Raw genomic sequence first — 17,915 nt, forward strand, 5'->3', positions numbered from 1 at the left:
TAATGGTTTATTTATTTTGTTAAATTTGCTGTTTGATTTTTATTATTTTTCTCCTGTGTGTTTGTGGCTTACAATTTATTCAACAAATATTTTTTTAAAAAGTAAAATTAAAAAAAATCAATCTTTTCCTAAGAATAAAACAAATTATTTGTTTTGCATCTACTTATTCTTGGAAATCCAATAATGATGATGATGATGATGATGACGATGATGATGATGATGATGATGATGATGATGATGATGATGATGAAGATGATGATGATGATGATGATGATTATTGGTGATGACAACAACAACGTAGTTTTACTTTTGCGGAGCTTTAGACGCCGTGAAGCTTTTGAGTCTCTTTAGAGAAGGGATTAATTCATTAAGATTGTGGTCGTGGTCGATGTTTCTCAGCAAATTGTCGTGTTGACAAATTACCGCTGTACTCATGTTCCTGCATCCTGTCATGTGATTTCCTGTCAACCGTAGAGTCGAAGTGTATTTTTCGGTCAAATATAGTGCACATCTGACGTCTTCTCCACTGAATATAATGTCAGTTGTTCAAACGCGACTTTGAAGACCAATGCTAACTCTAGATCAGGCAGTGAGGCACTTGGAATATGATTCGACGGTCCAAAACTGGATATTTTGATTGATACTGCGGAACTAACTTTTGTTAAGGCAAGGTGGCTGCTGAGAAGAAAATGTTTTCTGTGTGAATATTTTTGCGGGACGGACATTGAGAGTTTTTACATTTTGTTTATTGACAAGCTAATTCATTGAGATAAAATGGAGACTAATGCCAACTTCACAAGACTCTTATCAGGTAACACAACATTATATTCCAAATATATCTGTAAATCTGTTATCTGTGTATGGGAGGCTAGAGGATTTTTTTTAACTGACACTTAGATTAAAACATTTTAAACAGTCAAAACAAAATTACAGCTCTCTAATTTTAATAATATTTTTTAATGTTATTTTGGCTGCAGAAGAAAGCAATTGTTCCACCCCGTCGTCAGACTCCTGCCAGTATCATACAGAAATATATGACCAGCTGCCAAGCATCCAGGTTTTACGGCCTGAGCAGATCAGACAGGATGCTTCAGAGGCTGATTTGGGGCTCGGACACATGTCCAAAGGACCCAGAGACAAGATTTCTACACAGCCATTCAGGAATCTTACTATGTGCTTTCAAGGGAAAAGACATGCCAGGTGGGCAGGTTGACCATACATGAAGCTGAATGCTTCCTCTTTTTATTTCTTCACTTTGCACTGCAAATGTACATGATTACAATTGCTGCAATAACTGTTTGTTTGTAATTGTGTTTTTAAGCCTAATGTACAATGCTCCAAAATCGGCAGGTAAACATGCTCTTCAGTTTTAGTAATTTATTTATTTATTTTTACAACCTGTGGGGTTTCTCAGGAACAGAAGGAAGATGCAAACCAGCAACATTGGTTTCTGTGAGTCATGGAGGCTGAGTCAAATTACCAACACCAAGAGGGTGTGGTCCAAGTTGGGAGGAGTTATTTCACGACTGTTACCATGGCAGCACACGTTACATGTCATTGAAGGTATTGAATAGATTGTTCAGACCAGTGGCGGGCGGTTCATTTGGTACCTGGACCTTCAGTGGGGACTAAACTACCTCAGAATACAACATAAAAATCATCAATAATATACTAAAACACAATATAACAGCATGAAATTGTCCCATGTATAGTACTGTATATCATCTGGATACATGGTGCTACTATAACTGAACTATAGCCTCGTCAGAAATATTTCTAGACTCCCTTCAGCCCCCCCTCCCAAATTTCTTCATGTTTATATTTATTTAAAATGATTTATTAAAGAAATGGTCTCGGACCTATAGTTAAAGGTCAGCAGCCAGCACTACTGATTCTGAAGGTCTTGCGCAGATTGACGTGGGAGCACATAGAGGTTTGAAATCTTATTGGCCAAAAAACAAAATCCAACTTCCACATACAGTACTGTTAGCAAAGCAACAAAGAGAAACACTATGAAATGAAGAGAATGTAATGTTGAGAATAAATGAATACAATTTCATGCAATATATATAATTTAGGTTAAAAATGTAGGTCATTGCGTCTTTATGATAGTGTTTAGGCCAGTAAAGAGGGGCTTGCTTACCCTGACTTTCCACCACTGGTTCAGACAATATATGGATGATGATGATGATGATATTTTATAATAGAATAACCCTCACATTGACTGATCTGTTTCAGGCCGGTTTGGTGTAGGCGTAAATGCCTATTTTGTATTCCTCAGATACCTGGTATACTTGAATCTAATACACTGTGCTCTCATATGCGCTTTTATTCTGGGGCCTACAACATTTTTTGGTAGAAGCAACAAAAATGGTGAGTGAGTTAGCCGAAAAGAGTAATATGACAGGAGGAAATGAACCACAACTGACAGACTTTGTAGATTCACAAATCAGTGTTTGTTGTGTGTCAATTCACAGACCCATTAAGGTTTGGAGGCAATGACTCGGTTCTGGATTTCTTTTTGGGATCGGTAATATTCTATGTGTTTGTGTGCATGATATGTTTTTATGTTCTTTTTTTTTTTTCTTTTTTTTTTTTTTTACAGTAACTCTTTTATGTCATCTGCTTAGGGCTACCTGGATCGTTCTCCTGTCTTCTATGGTTTCTATACACGTGGTTCACTCAATTATGCCTGCTTGAATACTCCACTGCTGTACCTCATAGGCATCATTGCAATCCTCCTTCTCACTATAATCGTGGAGATCCGTAGGTCAGTGGTCCAACAAAAAATCTGTGTCAGTAAGATTGATTTTGATACGCTGGCTTGGAATAAGCGTCATTTATTTTTCTTTTTGCACGGGTGACACTGGAACAAGAGCAGCACTTCAGTTTTCAATATTGATGAACACCTTTCAAGTTCTGTTAGCACGAGTGCCATTGCTAATTTACTGTGTTGAATGACAATATCTTCTCTGAGATACTGCAATGCGACACATGATATAACTATAAGTGCCGTTCTCTCTGTGATGAGTCTTTTAAACATGGCAGAAATCAACTTAAAGCGAATGTTCACAAAATATCTTCCCCCTTTATTTGAACCGGTGTTGATTTGTCTTTTTCCTTCTTTTTTTTTTTTTTTCAAACGTATAACAAGGACAACTGTCGGCTACAAGCACACATGGATGCTGGGAAAGCGTTCCAGGATGAATGTGAGCTTTAAAATCTTTTGCGGCTGGGATTTCACCATCAAGGAGGCTGATGCAGCCACGCTCAACCGCAGCTTCCTGAGGAATGATCTCAAGGTGAATGGACACGTACACAGACCCATCATGCATGATGCCATATGTCCTATTGCCATTACCACCATTTTAAAGTGGGGTCTTCAAATTTTGAAGGGAATATCTTCATTTCAACCATCAACTAATGGAAACTGTGAAGTCTTCATTCAACATTTTCAAATATTTATATATAAACAAAACTGTGGAAGAAGGCATCTAGTGAAGTAGTGTGACATGATTGCCCTGACCATAGTGGGGTGATCTTGAACAGCGATTGTGTGCCAGGACCTCTTGTCCAACAGTAATTCAGAATCCATAATATCAGACTTGTGTGATCTGCACACACAAAGGAAGCCCGCTCTGCACAATATGCACAGAGTTAATGCAGACTTCAAAACTGATTTGTCAACAAAGCGAAGTGCCTTGAGACCGTCATAACTGGTGGCTAACCGCGTCGCTAAGGCTAAAAAGTCATTCCATATTGGTGGTAAAAAAAAAAAAATCTGGATTTGCGTTTATTATTGTAGCATTGCACTCATTTTTTGGCTTTGTGTTGCAAGCCAAAATTTGAGTTACATTCACCGAAACTCACATCCAGACCCTCACACAATGAGAATACCTAACTAAGCCACGCCCCTTCAAAGCACCCAGCTCAGGTGCACTGTTGCTGTGACTTCCAGCTTTCCCAATGTACAGTAATTCCACTTGATAGAATTAGTTCATTTACAATCTCTTTGATTATGTTCGATTATGTTTTTATCCAATACAATGGTATTTATGTTCAGTTATGTTTTTATACAATGGTATTTTTCTTGATTAAAAACATGTGTTTTTAATTCATTTTCGGGGGTATTGTTAATTTATTCCATCCATCTAATCTCTGTACTGCTTATCCCATCGGGGTCGCGGGCGTGCTGGAGCCTATCCCAGCTGTCTTTGGAAGAGGCAGGGTACACCCTGCATTGGTCGCCAGCCGATCGCAGGACACAAATAACCGAACAACCATTCACACTCGCGTTCACACCGACGGACTATTTGGAGTCTTCAATTATATATGAGTAAATCGAGTGAATTAAACCCAAGCCCAAGTAATAATTCTAATCAAATCAATAGTATGAGGGGTGTTACACACGTTCTTTATCTTCTCAGCTATACTTGGAGGAACAGCGTTTCTCCCAGTATGAGGCAAGGAGGACAGTGTGTCAGCGGGTGCGTCTCTACCTGCTCCGGCTCATCCTCAACCTGCTTGTTCTGTCTCTACTGGGTGGAGCTTTCTACCTCATCTATTTTGCAACTGAAACATCGCAGTCTATCGGAAAGGTAGTTGGACTTCACGGACAGTAATATGCTGGATTTGACTTGAAAATCATTCTCTTCTCTTTGTGACGCAACCGAATCTCCACGTGTTCTCCAGAACAATGACTACTGGTTGGTCAGGCTCCTCCTCCAGTACCTCCCGCCGATCACCATCACCTTTGTTAACCTTTTCCTCCCTCACATCTTCCGAAAGATTTCCTTTTATGAGGACTACTCCTTCACCATTCAGGTCAATATCACGTTGGTGAGGTAAGAAGCACAGCATACTGCGCACAGTATAAGGAAAGGCTTTTGTGTCTGCACACACAGCTGAGCTCAGATTGTCTTTCTTCAGGAGTATCTTTTTGAAGCTTGCCTCGCTGGGGATATACTTATTTTTTGTCTACACAACAACACATGAGCAAGTAAGACATGTTTTACTTTCATGACCAGCACTTTTGCTCATTCATGCATGGTGGGGGGTGGGGGTCGCTGGTGCACTGCACCCCCCTGAAAAATGCTTGGACCCTCCGGGGCCCAGGTGCCAGACCAGATTATTTATATTTTGGTAATTTCAGATCTTTTTTCTTTTTTTCTGTGAATTCTTTTGTACATTTCCCCCCGTCAGGAACAAAAATGAAATTTTATCAGGGTTCTCTGATGAATTTTGAAAAAAAAAACTGTGTAGCCACACTGAGATATCCTTGGCCCCACTATGGACCAAGGAAAAAATCCTAACTCCGCCAGTGATATTGGGGGACCCCGACTCAGCATGAGAGCCGACCAAAGTGGTCCCTTCTCAATGTTTCTTCTTTTTTCCCCTCTATGGGTTTGTGAGTTTTTCAGCCTCAGCCTCTTGGGGATTTTAGTTCAGGGGATGTCTAATTGTCAACCGTGAGCTAGTAAAGCCCTTTTAGACTCTTTTGTAATTATAGCTTACATAAATAATTTGACTTGGTGCACCTTCTTTTCCACATTGCATATAAAGAAAACTGCCATTTAACCTTGGACCTTTCACTTTCTGTTTTATAGTGCGCTGAAAATCAATTTGGAAGAGAGATGTACAAGCTCTGTATCTTTAACTTCCTTGCCACTTTCTGCAATGCCTTCCTCGTGAACTATCCCAGGAAGTGGGTTTGTTTTATTTTATGTTATTCTATTTTTTACGTATGATTGCATTATGAATTTAAAGATCAATTGTACCAAGCAACCTGGTTTATCCCGGCATTCTCTGTATTGACTATCAGGCTGGTGCAGGAGAAGTTCAACTCATCATTACTAGGCCGGGTATCAGGGAAGCAACATTTTTTGGTCCCCTTCAATGTGCTGGACCTGGTCTATGGACAAACTGTGTCTTGGGTGGGCGTCTATTTCTGCCCTCTGCTGCCTCTGATAGGAACTGTCACGCTGATACTGACGTTCTACATCAAGAAGGTTGGCTAAAATTACTAATCTACAATCTACCATTAGGAAATACATCATATAAACAGAGCTGGGCATCGTCTAACCACCACCGCGTTCCGTCCTGCATATTTAATCGACCACGTGGTCCAGGTCCATCGCTTGTCAGCTCGAGACCGTAATCTTCACGTCATAAGCGGGCGCCGCACGAGCAGACACGCCGCCAAACAAAGAAAAAATATCAAACAAAAGCAACAGGCAAATACACACGCACAGAGTCGTGATCTGTGAAATAAAAACAATATGGGACACATGTCATTGCGTTTGTGGGACCGCAAGGTAACAACGCTGTTTGAGTTTATATTTTTTCCCTCACTCGGCCGCGAATGATGTGGTACAGGTTAAGTCCGTTCTCAATGTCGTTTGGCCCACTCGGACCGACTGGGACCTCGTGGGTCGATTAAATATGCAGACGGGAAATAGGCGATGCCCAACTCTACATATATATCCAGTATGTGTATATATATATATATATATATGTATGTATGTGTATATGTGTGTGTATATATATATATATATATATATATATGTCTGTATGTATATATGTATATGTCTGTATGTATATATGTATATGTCTGTATGTATATATGTATATGTCTGTATGTATGTATGTATGTATATGTACTGTATATATGTCATATATGCATGTATCTGGCTTTTGATCCGACCTGAGACCTGAAATGTCGTCTCTTTTCTGGTGTCTGTTGTATAGTGTTTTATGTTAATTTATTGATCTAGCTGTTGTGAAATGCACTATACAAATAAAATTGTATTGTATTGTATTGTATATGGATGTATGTATGTATGTATATATATGTATGTATGTATATATATGTACATGTGCATATGTATGTATGTATGTATGTGTGTGGGGGGGTATATATCTACCATTAGGAAATGACACGTGCCACTGTTAACCTAATAATTGTTAAAAAAAAAAAAAGGAACTCTCCATGGAGGAATACAATAGTTTTGATGAATTATGTTTAAGACGAATGTTGACATCTTCATCCCTGTGATGTCAGTTCACAGTCTTGCGGTGCTGTGTGGCAGAGCAGAGGATGTTTCGAGCCTCCAACTCCTCCGTTTTATTCCACTTCATGTTGCTGCTCGGCTTTGTCATGGCTGCCACCACGCTGGGCTTCACCCTCTTCCAGCAACAAACACCTCTTCCAGTGGAAAAAAACATGTACTCCGTCTGTTCACTTCAAAAGAAACTGACTTGATTTTGAGGCTTATTCTTATACAATATTTGTACTCTCCTGATCAATTTCATGTTGTGCTGTTCCCTTGTGTGTCAGATTCCTTCAACATTCCCCCTGTGGCCCATTTGGAAATGGACAAAGTGTTGTTAATGTGACGGGAGTGTGTGTGGAAAGTCTTCCAACCCTCGCACAAACCGTTATCCACTACCTGACCTCTGAGGCCTTTGCACTCCCGCTCATACTTGCTGAGCTGTAAGTCACCCACTTCCTCAATAGTTTGAACCACGATCAAAGGGTTCTGCTCTGTATATGTGGCCTATTTATTTAAATGCCTAAAAGCAACTTCAGAAAGCAGTACACAAAGTAATACAATTTCTGGCTGTTTTACTTCCAAGCTGTTCTTCTTTGAAACCCAATAATGTTTTAAATGAATGGATGTGTTTGTCAACTTTTTAAAAACATAACTACTGTACAGTAGACATGCTTACATGTACAAAGTGAATTTAGAACACTTTATTAAGAAACTGAGGATGATTGTGATGAATAAAAGTTAGTTAAGTTGAATTAAACATCAAATCCGCACAAAATTGTGCACCCCAAACATGAGATTTTTGTCTTGTAACTTTGCATTGAACATGAAATGAAGAAGAGCTTGACCAGAGCTTGGCATTCTACAAAAATTGTGGTCCGTTTATTGCCTTTCGTCTACAGCCGGGGTATCCTTCTGCCGTCCCGTTTTACCGCCATTTTGTCCAGCCGGAAAAAATAGTACACGGCGATGGGCTGGTCCGCCTATGATTTTAAATGGGCTTCTGTTAGCGTTAATATTGATCCGTCTAGCCATCTAATATCCCCCACCCCCCACGCCCCCAAAAATTATGTCATATATGAACAGATAGTGTGCAGTATAATGAGGTTATTTTGTGCATCAACATCATTCTGCCCAAAGAGCTTTACAAAGCATCACATGCACTTATTTTAGTTTCAAACTTAAAACACCCAAAAGTTTATAAGTTTAAAATGGCTTACTTTTTACAGGATCACCTCTTTTCACAGATGCTTGATGATCTTTTTGAGTTCTCCTGCGTTTGACTCCTCCATCTCCGTTCTTCTTCTTCTTTGACTACTTCTTGACACGCATGCCGTGTGACCTGTTATTTAATTAAACAAATAAAAACGTGGGACAACTGCGAGCATGTAGATAGCTTTTCTTTACTCCTGCTTGAATGCCAACAGCGTATCTACAATGCCTCAGTCAGGTCCGTGAAAGATCGTCAGTTAACAACAAGATAATTCAGTGTCAGCATAGGGATGGGGGGGGCGAGAAAATAGACAATTACATCGACGGCAAAAAATGGGCTTCCGACTCTGCTTAGTCCCGACTATTTTTTTTAAGTTTCGCGTCCATCGTTTATCGCCTACAAAATGGGCGTCCGTCATAGGCGGATAGGTGAACCAGTCGGTCACAAAGGCGGTATGCCCAGCTCTAAGTATGACAACTCTATTGTATGGTAGAATTAAAAATCCATTCTGACAGACAAAATATTTACCTTTCATTAATACAGTCTACCCCTGTGGTTCACGGGGGATAGGGACCGGGCCCGCCCTCGAATAGCAAAAATCCACATATAGTAATTGATGCCCACTGAAATGCATTATGGAAAAATATGAATACATTTAACCACAAAAAATCTTCCAAAAATGTTGATAAACATTCAAATAGATTTTCAATGGAAAAAACAAGGGGAAATGGGGAAAAAACTAAAAATAATTTAAAAATATTGAAAAAAATCTGCAAATATGCAAATCCGTGGGTGGCGAACCATGAGTATGTGGGGATCAATTATATGTAACTGACGGGTATAATGAGAGAATCACATCCAAAAACAAATAGCCAAAGATAACCGTTTATAGTTATGTTCACAATTGCAAACACTTTAACAGTAAATGTCATTATTGAACTCATCCAGTTACTTGATCAGATCTGCTGGCAGTGCCTGAAAGTGAAGTGTGACATTTTTTTCCCCTCAGTGTTATCTTAACCTCGTATGTGTCACGAGGACGAGCCAATCAAAAGACAATTGAGAGACTCAAAGATATGCTGGTTATGGTAAGTCAAAAGGCCTGTCGATGGACGGGACAGTATTGTGCAAAAGTACATTTGTTGTTTTAGAGATTCTGCAATGATGCCATATGAATATTTCTAAGTGTGCTTATGAGAATGCAGCCAGAAAACACACTTTGTCTTGACTTACTTTGTTGTCTCATTCTACTTCTATTAGTCACTTGTTTTGTCTTTGTGTTATTTGTGTTTTATTGACTGGAAAATCACTCTGTTGATGCAAATTTGCTATGAATGAAGATGGATAGGGTTAGACATATTGTATATGCAGTGCCGCCAAAGGGATAGGGACCGAATCCTAATAACGAAAATCCACACAACTAATTGGTTTATATTTGCCCATAGATTCTGCAAGCTGGTGGCAAAGCACTACTTTTGTATTAGACAGGGTTACGGCATGACTAAATGGAGCTCCTCAACTCACTTTAACAAAGTTCTTAGGCAACAAGATTTCATATTAGACGTGGCTTTAGTCAAAAACAGCAAGTAGGGAAGTTTTTCAACAAATAACACACGTTCGTTTCCCCAAAAATCTGCAAGTAGGTCAATTTGCGGATAGTGAACCATGGAATATGCAGGGGAACACTGTGCTTTAGTTATTGTTGTATAAAAATATGAACAAATGAACAATTACTAAAATGGTGCATTGCAAAGTTATTTATTAGCTGGAAGAAAGAAAAAAACTGGTAGAAAACACCAATGTTAAAGCTGCAGGAACCTGTCTGAATAGAATGGAAACCGAAATAATGTCTTTCCCGCTATTTACTACATCAAAAGGGACTGCTGTGACAAAAAGGCTTTTTAAGCAGAAAGCCAGACCTCTGCACAGTACTGCATGTTTTTGTAGACAACTGCAACAGATTTTATTTCTGAATAATATACTGGGGTTTTTTTTTCCTCGTCTTCACAGAGCAGTTCAGATAAGCGTTTCCTGGTGAAAAAGCATGCGACGGTGCTCCGACGTAAGAACATGCTCTCTCTGCATGCTAGAAGAATGCCCACTCAACACACATGAACTGGACTATTGGCCTTCCTTCTACTGAAACCAGAACATGTCACTAACCCACTCCGCATTTCAGTATTACATAATACTCTCAACACGTTCTTGATCAATTCAATGTAAAAACCAATGTAACACCCTTTTTCATTGTTTTTTTTTATGGTTATACTGTACTAATTGTGCTTCTAATGTAGGTTTAGATATGTTCAGTTAAATACTGTAGAAACATTTTCATTTGCTTGTGCTTTTGTAAGCCTCATTAACGTTCAAAGTACCTATCAGTAAAGCCATCCATGAAGCCAAATATGACGTCTAAGTTGTTATCTATTTCTAACATGCGTATAACTGCAGTAGGATTCATAGAATTTACGCAAGCACATGAAAACAGAGAAAAAAATGTGTAGTGGTGAATTTGGGGCAGTGTTATGAGGACTTTACACGCACTTTTTTTGCTGCCACTTCTGGGTGAGTGAAACAAACAATTTCGTTTGAAAAGGAAAATGAAACACACCGTGTTTCAAATTATTTTGCTATATGCATTTTTAGTTCATTTTTGTAAAATCTATAAATAAAAATCAATGAAATTCGCAATGAATACAAAAATGTTTGATACTAAATAATTATTTCCTTCCACTATCCAAACCGCTTTTCCTCTCGAGGCTCGTTTGGCTTCCAAAATAATTGGTAGTCTATTGAACAAAACCAAAGTAACATTACTAAAAATACCATGTTTCAAATTACCATGCTCAACATTTTCCACAAAAATATATACACTGTACATAGGTTATAAAAAACTCAAATATTTTGCATTACATATTTCTTTTTTTTAAAATATCATTTTGACCAATTGCCAATCAAGTTAAATATTAACATGGGAGTGTCTCGTCGATATCACCTTAACAACTCTGTCATCGATTGAACTTATGAGCCCACGCATAGTGTCTGCCCGCATCTCATTTCACGATGCAAGAATTGACTCCCATAGTTGCTGTTTGGAAGTCTACTGCAGCCCATCAGCAACGCAAACATTTTTTTTCAAGAATATGTTCTATGAAAGCCCACTACTGGAAACAGGGCATTCTGAAAAATATTGCGTTTGTGGAATAAGTGTTAATCCACTGGTTTTTAGCCCTCTCTGGGGGCGGCCATTTTGTGTTCTGTCGACAGAAAATGACATCACAAGTGCTCACAATGACCAAACACGGCTCAGATTCAGAAAAGAGGTCAGCCGCGATTGGTCGTTGTGATCACTTGTTGTGATGTCATTTTCAGTCGACAGAAGACAAAATGGCCTCCCCCAGAGATGGCTAAAACGAGTGCATTTTGATGCTTAACTTATATTCTGCAAACCCGAAATGAATCAGAATGCCGTGTTTCAACTAGTGGGCCTACTGGGAACATATTCTTGAAAAAATATGTTTGGGTTGACTTCTGCTCCAAAGGTTCTCAATAGTGTTGTGGTCATGAGATGATGATGGCCACTCCATCAGTTTTTGCAGCCATAGTTTCAATGGTATGGGATGCCCACAATTTTTAGCAGTGTGAAATGTCCGGTGTTTTCATTCCTTTTGCAAGTCATTGGACTATTCCTTGCTTTCCATCAGCAGAAAGATTTTTTGTTTTCGCCACTGCATGAAAACGGTCACTTGCTTAATGTGGTTCTACTGTCTTCATTTTCCTTTAATTAGGAAGAAACTATAGCAATTTGTTTGAGATCGATATTGAACTACACAGGGAGAACCAACGTTCTGCACAAACATTAAGATTTTAAGAAAAAACTAATAACAAAAATGTATGTCACGTAAACCCTTTACAACGAATGATATAGAAAACAAACTTTGCCACTACAAATAAAAATTCCTTCAAGGACTAATATTATACCATTCTATTTTTCAGCCTGGGGAAATATGACAAGTAAGTGATTATCCAAATGTTGACCTGTTTGATATACAGTACGTTTGCCACATCCATACTGTTCTCCAGTTAGTTTAGGATATTGGTCTATACAATACTACTAATACTATATTACATATACCTATATAATATTAACCTGAATGTCTGTATAGCTGTGTTTTCTGTAAAAAGAAAAAAAAGTGTCTTTCTGATAACTGCGTGCTCAACTTTAAAAAAAAAAAAAATTTACCCAGTGCTGAAAATTGTGAGATACCTAACTGATTTTCAATGTTCTTGTGACAGTGATGATGAAGTTCTATTCTGTTCTGTTCTTACTGTTTTAGATCACACAAAAGTTTAGACTAAATCAACAGCGCCCCTGCTGGCTGAAGTCAAGTAGTCTGCTCAATTTGAAATCATTTCTTTCAGTTAGTCAATTCCACACAATTGACCAAATTCTTAATAATCAGAGATGGGCGTTTTACTACAAAATGAGCGTCCGTTCTTCGTCATCCGTCGGCAACGTGGGTACCCTTCCGTCGTCCGTCTTTCGCCTTTTTTCCGGGGCTCAAATAAATTGTCTATACTGTTCGCCGGTGCACCTCTCTGTCGGCGATTCCGACTAAACTTTCACAAGCACCACCGCCCCCCCCCCGCGCTGGACGATATTTGAACAGAAATAGGCCCAATCCCAATGCCCACATTTGCATCCTACAATCCTCGCTGAAGTGCACACGTTGTCGAAGTGCACGAAGGGTTCGAGGGCGCAGGTTAAAAGAGTACAAAAATTGCAGAATTGTGACGTAATGGAGGTATGCCCCTACATCAGCGAGCATGGCGGCACAGGTTTTTGTTTTGGCAATTTTGCTTTTTAAAATTATATTAAAACTTCAGTAAAGTAGTAGTAAAGTAAAACTCAGGCTCGGTCTTCCAGTCGGTGGGACCTATGGCTCCATTATTGGGACTACTTGCGGCTCCTGCGCAGAAGGTTGTTAAGTAAGGCAGCTACACTTAATACTTAGTGGTTAAACTGTGACTTTAAAACATAGATTAAATTACACATATAGAAATGATCAACTTTGTGATAATTCGATATTTACTCTTGAGGCTTTTTTGGCACATGTGCAGGATTTCCAATGAAATTCGTCAGTTTCCCGCTATTTGGGTCAAATCCGCCATGAATTGTGGGTAATTGCTTCGGTTTAGGGGCCATGGATGCGGGCTCAAACGAAGTGCGGAACAAGGGCGCAAAGAGGGCGGGGCGACAGCACTTCGCAGAATTGTGACACCCTACACACGTGTACCCTTGGCGGGAACGCGCAAGTGAGGGGCACAAGGAGTGCAAGTGTGGCCTTTGGGAATGGGCCATAGTGACTCACAGCGCTTTGGAAGCCTGTTCACAGCCTGGTCCCTCACTCAAATATGTCGCCAAAAGCAGCAACAACTCACTATTATCCTACCCGCGCTCAAAAAATAGACTAATGGTGGACTACTGACAAATGGCGGACTAAATAAAGGGACTTCCGTCTATGCTTAGTCCATCTAGTTTAAAATTTTTCCCATCAATCGTCAGCCAATCGTCAGCCAGGGCGTCCGCCAGTGACTGATAGACGGACCGGGCCGTCACATAGGCGGAGCACCCAGCTCTGTTAATAATTAAACATGACAGCCCACCCCCACTTTTACCAACCGTTTCAGGTGAGTAACTAGTTGCAGTGCATGTCATGGATTTCCTCAGGTGGATCCATAACTTCTCGCCCGGTGCTGAACGGTCCTGGCCTGGCATACCTTGGTTCACAAGTGGTTCTCCATTGTATCGCGCCCGACTCCTCTCCACCGGTCACATATGAACTGAGAAGGGACGGCCTCCTGATTGAGGCGAGAACAAAAATCCAAGGGGAGCAGCCTGCATCATTCTTGCTGAAGGTGACTGTGGTATCAGGAGGGTTGTACCGTTGTGAGGCAAAGACCGAAGGAAGCATGGTAATGAGCAACAGCATCAGACTCAGTGTCGTAAGTGAGTATCAAGCTAAAAGATTCTTTTTCTTTTAAGTTGATGTCCACACTAATCTTCAACTACCTCACTTGCAGTTCCAGCATCAAACACCAGGGTGAACTCTGACCCCTTCCCAGCAGTCTTATATGAGGGGTCCAGAATGGTTTTGAGCTGCGACGCTGCAAAGGGCTCCCACCTCTCCTACAGCTGGTTTTTCAACAGAAAGCAAGTTACTTCCGCTACCTCACCTCGGCTCCACCTCAACGGGAATAAGCTTGTGATGGAAAGGGCAACTCCAGAGCATGCTGGCTACTATTCATGTATGGCATGGTCCAGGGTGCAGGACGTCCAAAGGTTTTCCAGCAGCTCAGAAGTCAAGGTGGTAGTCAAAGGTAAGGAGCGACCTGATGCTTGCGCTTTTGACGGGCACAAATCGAGCATCTGGTTGTGTTGAGTGTTTTGTATAACATCATTCACCACAAGAGAAATGACAAAGAAGTTTGGGAATGTAATGTGCTTACAAGATAAGATTAAAAAAAAAAAAGGCTTATGTGTGTGATGTACTGTCTGGCTCATCTCGACTACACTTAAGGGGATTTCACATTTTAAAAATGGGCGTGAGCAGAAAAAATCTTGCTTCTTAAAATTCCGTATAGGATTAATGAAGACAGATAAATACGTTTTTAAAAAAAGTTGATTTAAGGAGAGTAACATTTGTCTCACTGGATTGTGCCTTGTTCTAAATTTGTGGAGGGAAACACTTTATGAGGTACCAAACAATTACCTTGATGACACGTTAGAAATGCTGTACACATGCACCATGAGGTTTTATTAGTACAGTGCAGTATCGTCCAGTCACTTTCCAAAGTAAAAGCAAATGGATCAATTGTTTTTTTTTGTTTTTTGTTTTTTTTTGCTGTCGTCTAACTCTACTTGTCATCTCTCATCGTTTTCTTCCCTCTTCATTCATACTGTAGTCCATCTTTTGAAACCAGAGATCTCTCTTTCCATCTTCAAAGAGGGAATGGGTTACCGTGGTAACGTGACCTGCTGGTCATCCAGAGGAACTCCTCCTGTCAACTTCTCTCTTTCGGTGGACAACAAGATGGTGGCCTCCGTTAGGGCTTCTGACTCTGTCAGTGCCTGGTTCACTGTAGCAGTGGTCCCTGGGCTAGATATGGGCGCGGCTCGATGTTGGGTGAAAAATGAGGTGCAGGAGTTGATGAGTGAGCCTCTGACACTGGAAGTGGGTATGAGCTACCCGTGTGTAGGAACTCTGCTAATTGCTTATTGTGTGTGGGTTTTTTTTTATTAACAATTCATTATTCTCTGCTTATCCAGTCCCAGTTGGAGGTGACGTAAACGTTGAAGTTGAATATCTCTACAGATCGGACTCCAAACTGGCTGCGGCCAGACTGACGTGTCATGTCAGTCGAGGGTCTTTTCCTTTCATCTCTTGGCTTTTTAATAACGCCACACTTCCTTCTGAAACACAAATGGATTCCGAGGTGCAGCAGGTCCGTCCTCAGTATGCCCTGATGGGCCGGAGACGTACTCTTATCCTAGCCAAGCTGGACCCCAAAGACTCAGGTTTTTACCAGTGTAGGGCCAGGGACAGATATGATGAGTCCGGTTCCTGGCTGGAGAGTGGAGCTGTCCTCATCCAAGTCAAAGGTGAAAAGTTCAATTATGCAAGTTGATATGTATTGTTCTGAATACCAGGTCAGAAATGCAGAAGTGGAGCGCTGCACTGTATCTTCCATTTAAAGAGGGAGTCAACCCAAACATATTTTTTTTCAAGAATATGTTCTATGCAAGCCCACTAGTTGAAACAAGGCATGCTGATAAATTGCTACGTTTGTGGAATAAGAGTTAATACACCCGTTTTCAGCCATCTCTGGGGGCGGACATTTTGTCACTTCTGTTGACTGAAAATGACATCACAACCAGATTGCTCAGGGCTCAGGTAACGACCAATCACGGCTGACCTGTTTTCTGAAGCTGAGCCGTGATCATTTTCAGTCGACTGAAATGACAAAATGGCCGCCCCCTAAGATGGCCAAAAAGGGGTGAATTTTGCAGCTTAACTCATATTCCACAAACACAATATTAGTCAGGTTACGTGTTTTAACTAGTGGGCCTGCTGGGAATGTAGTCTTGAAAAAAAATATGTCTGGGTTGATTTCGCCATTAAGTTATAAAGAACATGCTATCTGTACAATACTGGACAACAATGACGAAATAACAAGATAAATTGTCAATTCTCTGCAAATTTTAAATGATAGAGATGAGATTTGAAGTGTATGGTGTATTTAGTGGGATTACCAAGTACACTTAGATTCCACCGAATGGTGCACGAAGATAGCAAATCAATACTTCATCTCCCAAGCTATGCTGGACTGTATTTCAAAAATACCAAATGATGCCTTTAATAGAATGCAAAACACATTTAATTATCCTTTTATGTAAGATTTGTGCACTTTTTTTTTCCAATTCTTCACCAGACTGGATGTTTGAAAACACACCCCAGGAAGCAGCGTCTCATGAAACATCACCAAGTAAAAAGTTTTTATTCAAACTTGTCAGTTAAATGGTGCTTTACCATGTATGCAAATTCGATAACTTTTCATTTTTTTCTACTACACAAGTGACCACGGAGATCATTGCCATAATATTCTGCTGCTTTCTCCTCCTGACTTTGGCAGTCAGCAGCTACTGCGTGTACACGATGATTGACAACAAAAAAGGTGAGTGTGTATATGTATGTGTCTGCGTGTATTCGTAAAAGCGAGAGGGCATTTCCATGGCTGCAGAATTCAATGTGATTTTTTTTTTCCCCCTACGCCAATCTTACTCAGGTCTTCGTTCCAGTTCGGTCCCAATGTAAGTGATTATACTTTGCCATCTGTATTATGATGACAAAAACAAAGTTGTTTGTAAAGGATTCTCCCTTCCAGTGCCACTTCTGATGTACTGCCTTTGTCTATACCTATCTTCCGTTTGGAGGACAACAGGCTGATACATGCTCAGCAGACTGCAGTATAAACACTCAGGTAACACAAGAAAGTAAAACTACTGAACTGAAAAAACCCCAAAAAACAAACGAAAATAAATAGTATTTACCTGTGTAGAGTAACATTCGTTGACTGTGGCTCCAGAATTAAAAGATGATATTTTCTGCTTTGAATAGAAACTCTAGATCAGCTACGAGCCAACATCATGACATTTGTTCATTTTTGCTGTTCTAGATTATGGAGATCCCTGTATGAGAGTGCACCTATCATCAGACTCTTCAAGCATATTTTCACTGTTTCAATTTTTTTTTTTTCATCCAAATTTTCTGCGGTCAGTTCTGATGCTATTGTAATTGACACAATTTCAGTTCACCCATATTGCTTATGAGGACATTAAAGCAATCCCTTCAAGACACATTTAAAAGACCAACTTTACTGTACACTGGGAGTCTCTGACAAATAAATTGTGAATTTAAAAATGAGGTGGTTTTTTTTTCCATTCAGCAAACATGAATTTTTGCTCTTTCACTGATATGCACAGTATGTAAATAATAGCATGACAGTCTGAGAGAATTGGTTTTTGATGTACTGTGAAAGAGGGGGTGGCCATGGGAGGGAGGTGTACCATGCTATCAGTTATTTGCACCTTT

General features: G+C 40.0%; 2 protein-coding genes across 5 annotated transcripts; both read left to right on the forward strand.

Moving 5' to 3' along the window:
- The first annotated feature begins 294 nt into the window (after window positions 1-294).
- On the forward strand, window positions 295-10,666 carry tmc8 (transmembrane channel-like 8). Of its 3 annotated transcripts, none has more exons than XM_086034231.1 (16): window positions 295-811; window positions 978-1,200; window positions 1,421-1,563; window positions 2,239-2,373; window positions 2,478-2,530; window positions 2,631-2,770; window positions 3,155-3,302; window positions 4,428-4,598; window positions 4,693-4,844; window positions 4,930-4,999; window positions 5,607-5,704; window positions 5,822-6,008; window positions 7,061-7,224; window positions 7,337-7,492; window positions 9,272-9,350; window positions 10,273-10,666. In XM_086034231.1, the coding sequence occupies exons 1-16, from the start codon at window positions 775-777 to the stop codon at window positions 10,375-10,377; spliced, it is 2,061 nt and encodes a 686-aa protein (XP_085890357.1). In that variant the 5' UTR covers window positions 295-774; the 3' UTR covers window positions 10,378-10,666. The 3 variants fall into 3 exon arrangements, with proteins under 3 accessions (XP_085890357.1, XP_085890359.1, XP_085890356.1); XM_086034230.1 differs by having other exon boundaries at window positions 297-811; window positions 1,415-1,563; XM_086034233.1 differs by lacking the exon at window positions 2,239-2,373 and having other exon boundaries at window positions 296-811; window positions 1,415-1,563.
- An 80-nt stretch (window positions 10,667-10,746) lies between these two features.
- On the forward strand, window positions 10,747-17,744 carry LOC147145668 (Fc receptor-like protein 5). Of its 2 annotated transcripts, none has more exons than XM_086034234.1 (11): window positions 10,747-10,827; window positions 12,259-12,276; window positions 13,994-14,272; window positions 14,347-14,643; window positions 15,229-15,501; window positions 15,593-15,925; window positions 16,756-16,812; window positions 16,897-16,998; window positions 17,110-17,134; window positions 17,209-17,304; window positions 17,500-17,744. In XM_086034234.1, exons 1-10 carry the CDS (start codon window positions 10,788-10,790, stop codon window positions 17,294-17,296), a joined length of 1,512 nt encoding a protein of 503 aa, XP_085890360.1. In that variant the 5' UTR covers window positions 10,747-10,787; the 3' UTR covers window positions 17,297-17,304; window positions 17,500-17,744. The 2 variants fall into 2 exon arrangements, with proteins under 2 accessions (XP_085890360.1, XP_085890361.1); XM_086034235.1 differs by having other exon boundaries at window positions 10,755-10,827; window positions 13,972-14,272.
- The last annotated feature ends 171 nt before the right edge of the window (window positions 17,745-17,915 follow it).

The sequence above is a fragment of the Filicampus tigris genome, chromosome 6 (assembly GCF_054856515.1).
Source record: "Filicampus tigris isolate MCC_2025a chromosome 6, RoL_Ftig_1.0, whole genome shotgun sequence".
Lineage (NCBI taxonomy): Eukaryota > Metazoa > Chordata > Actinopteri > Syngnathiformes > Syngnathidae > Filicampus > Filicampus tigris.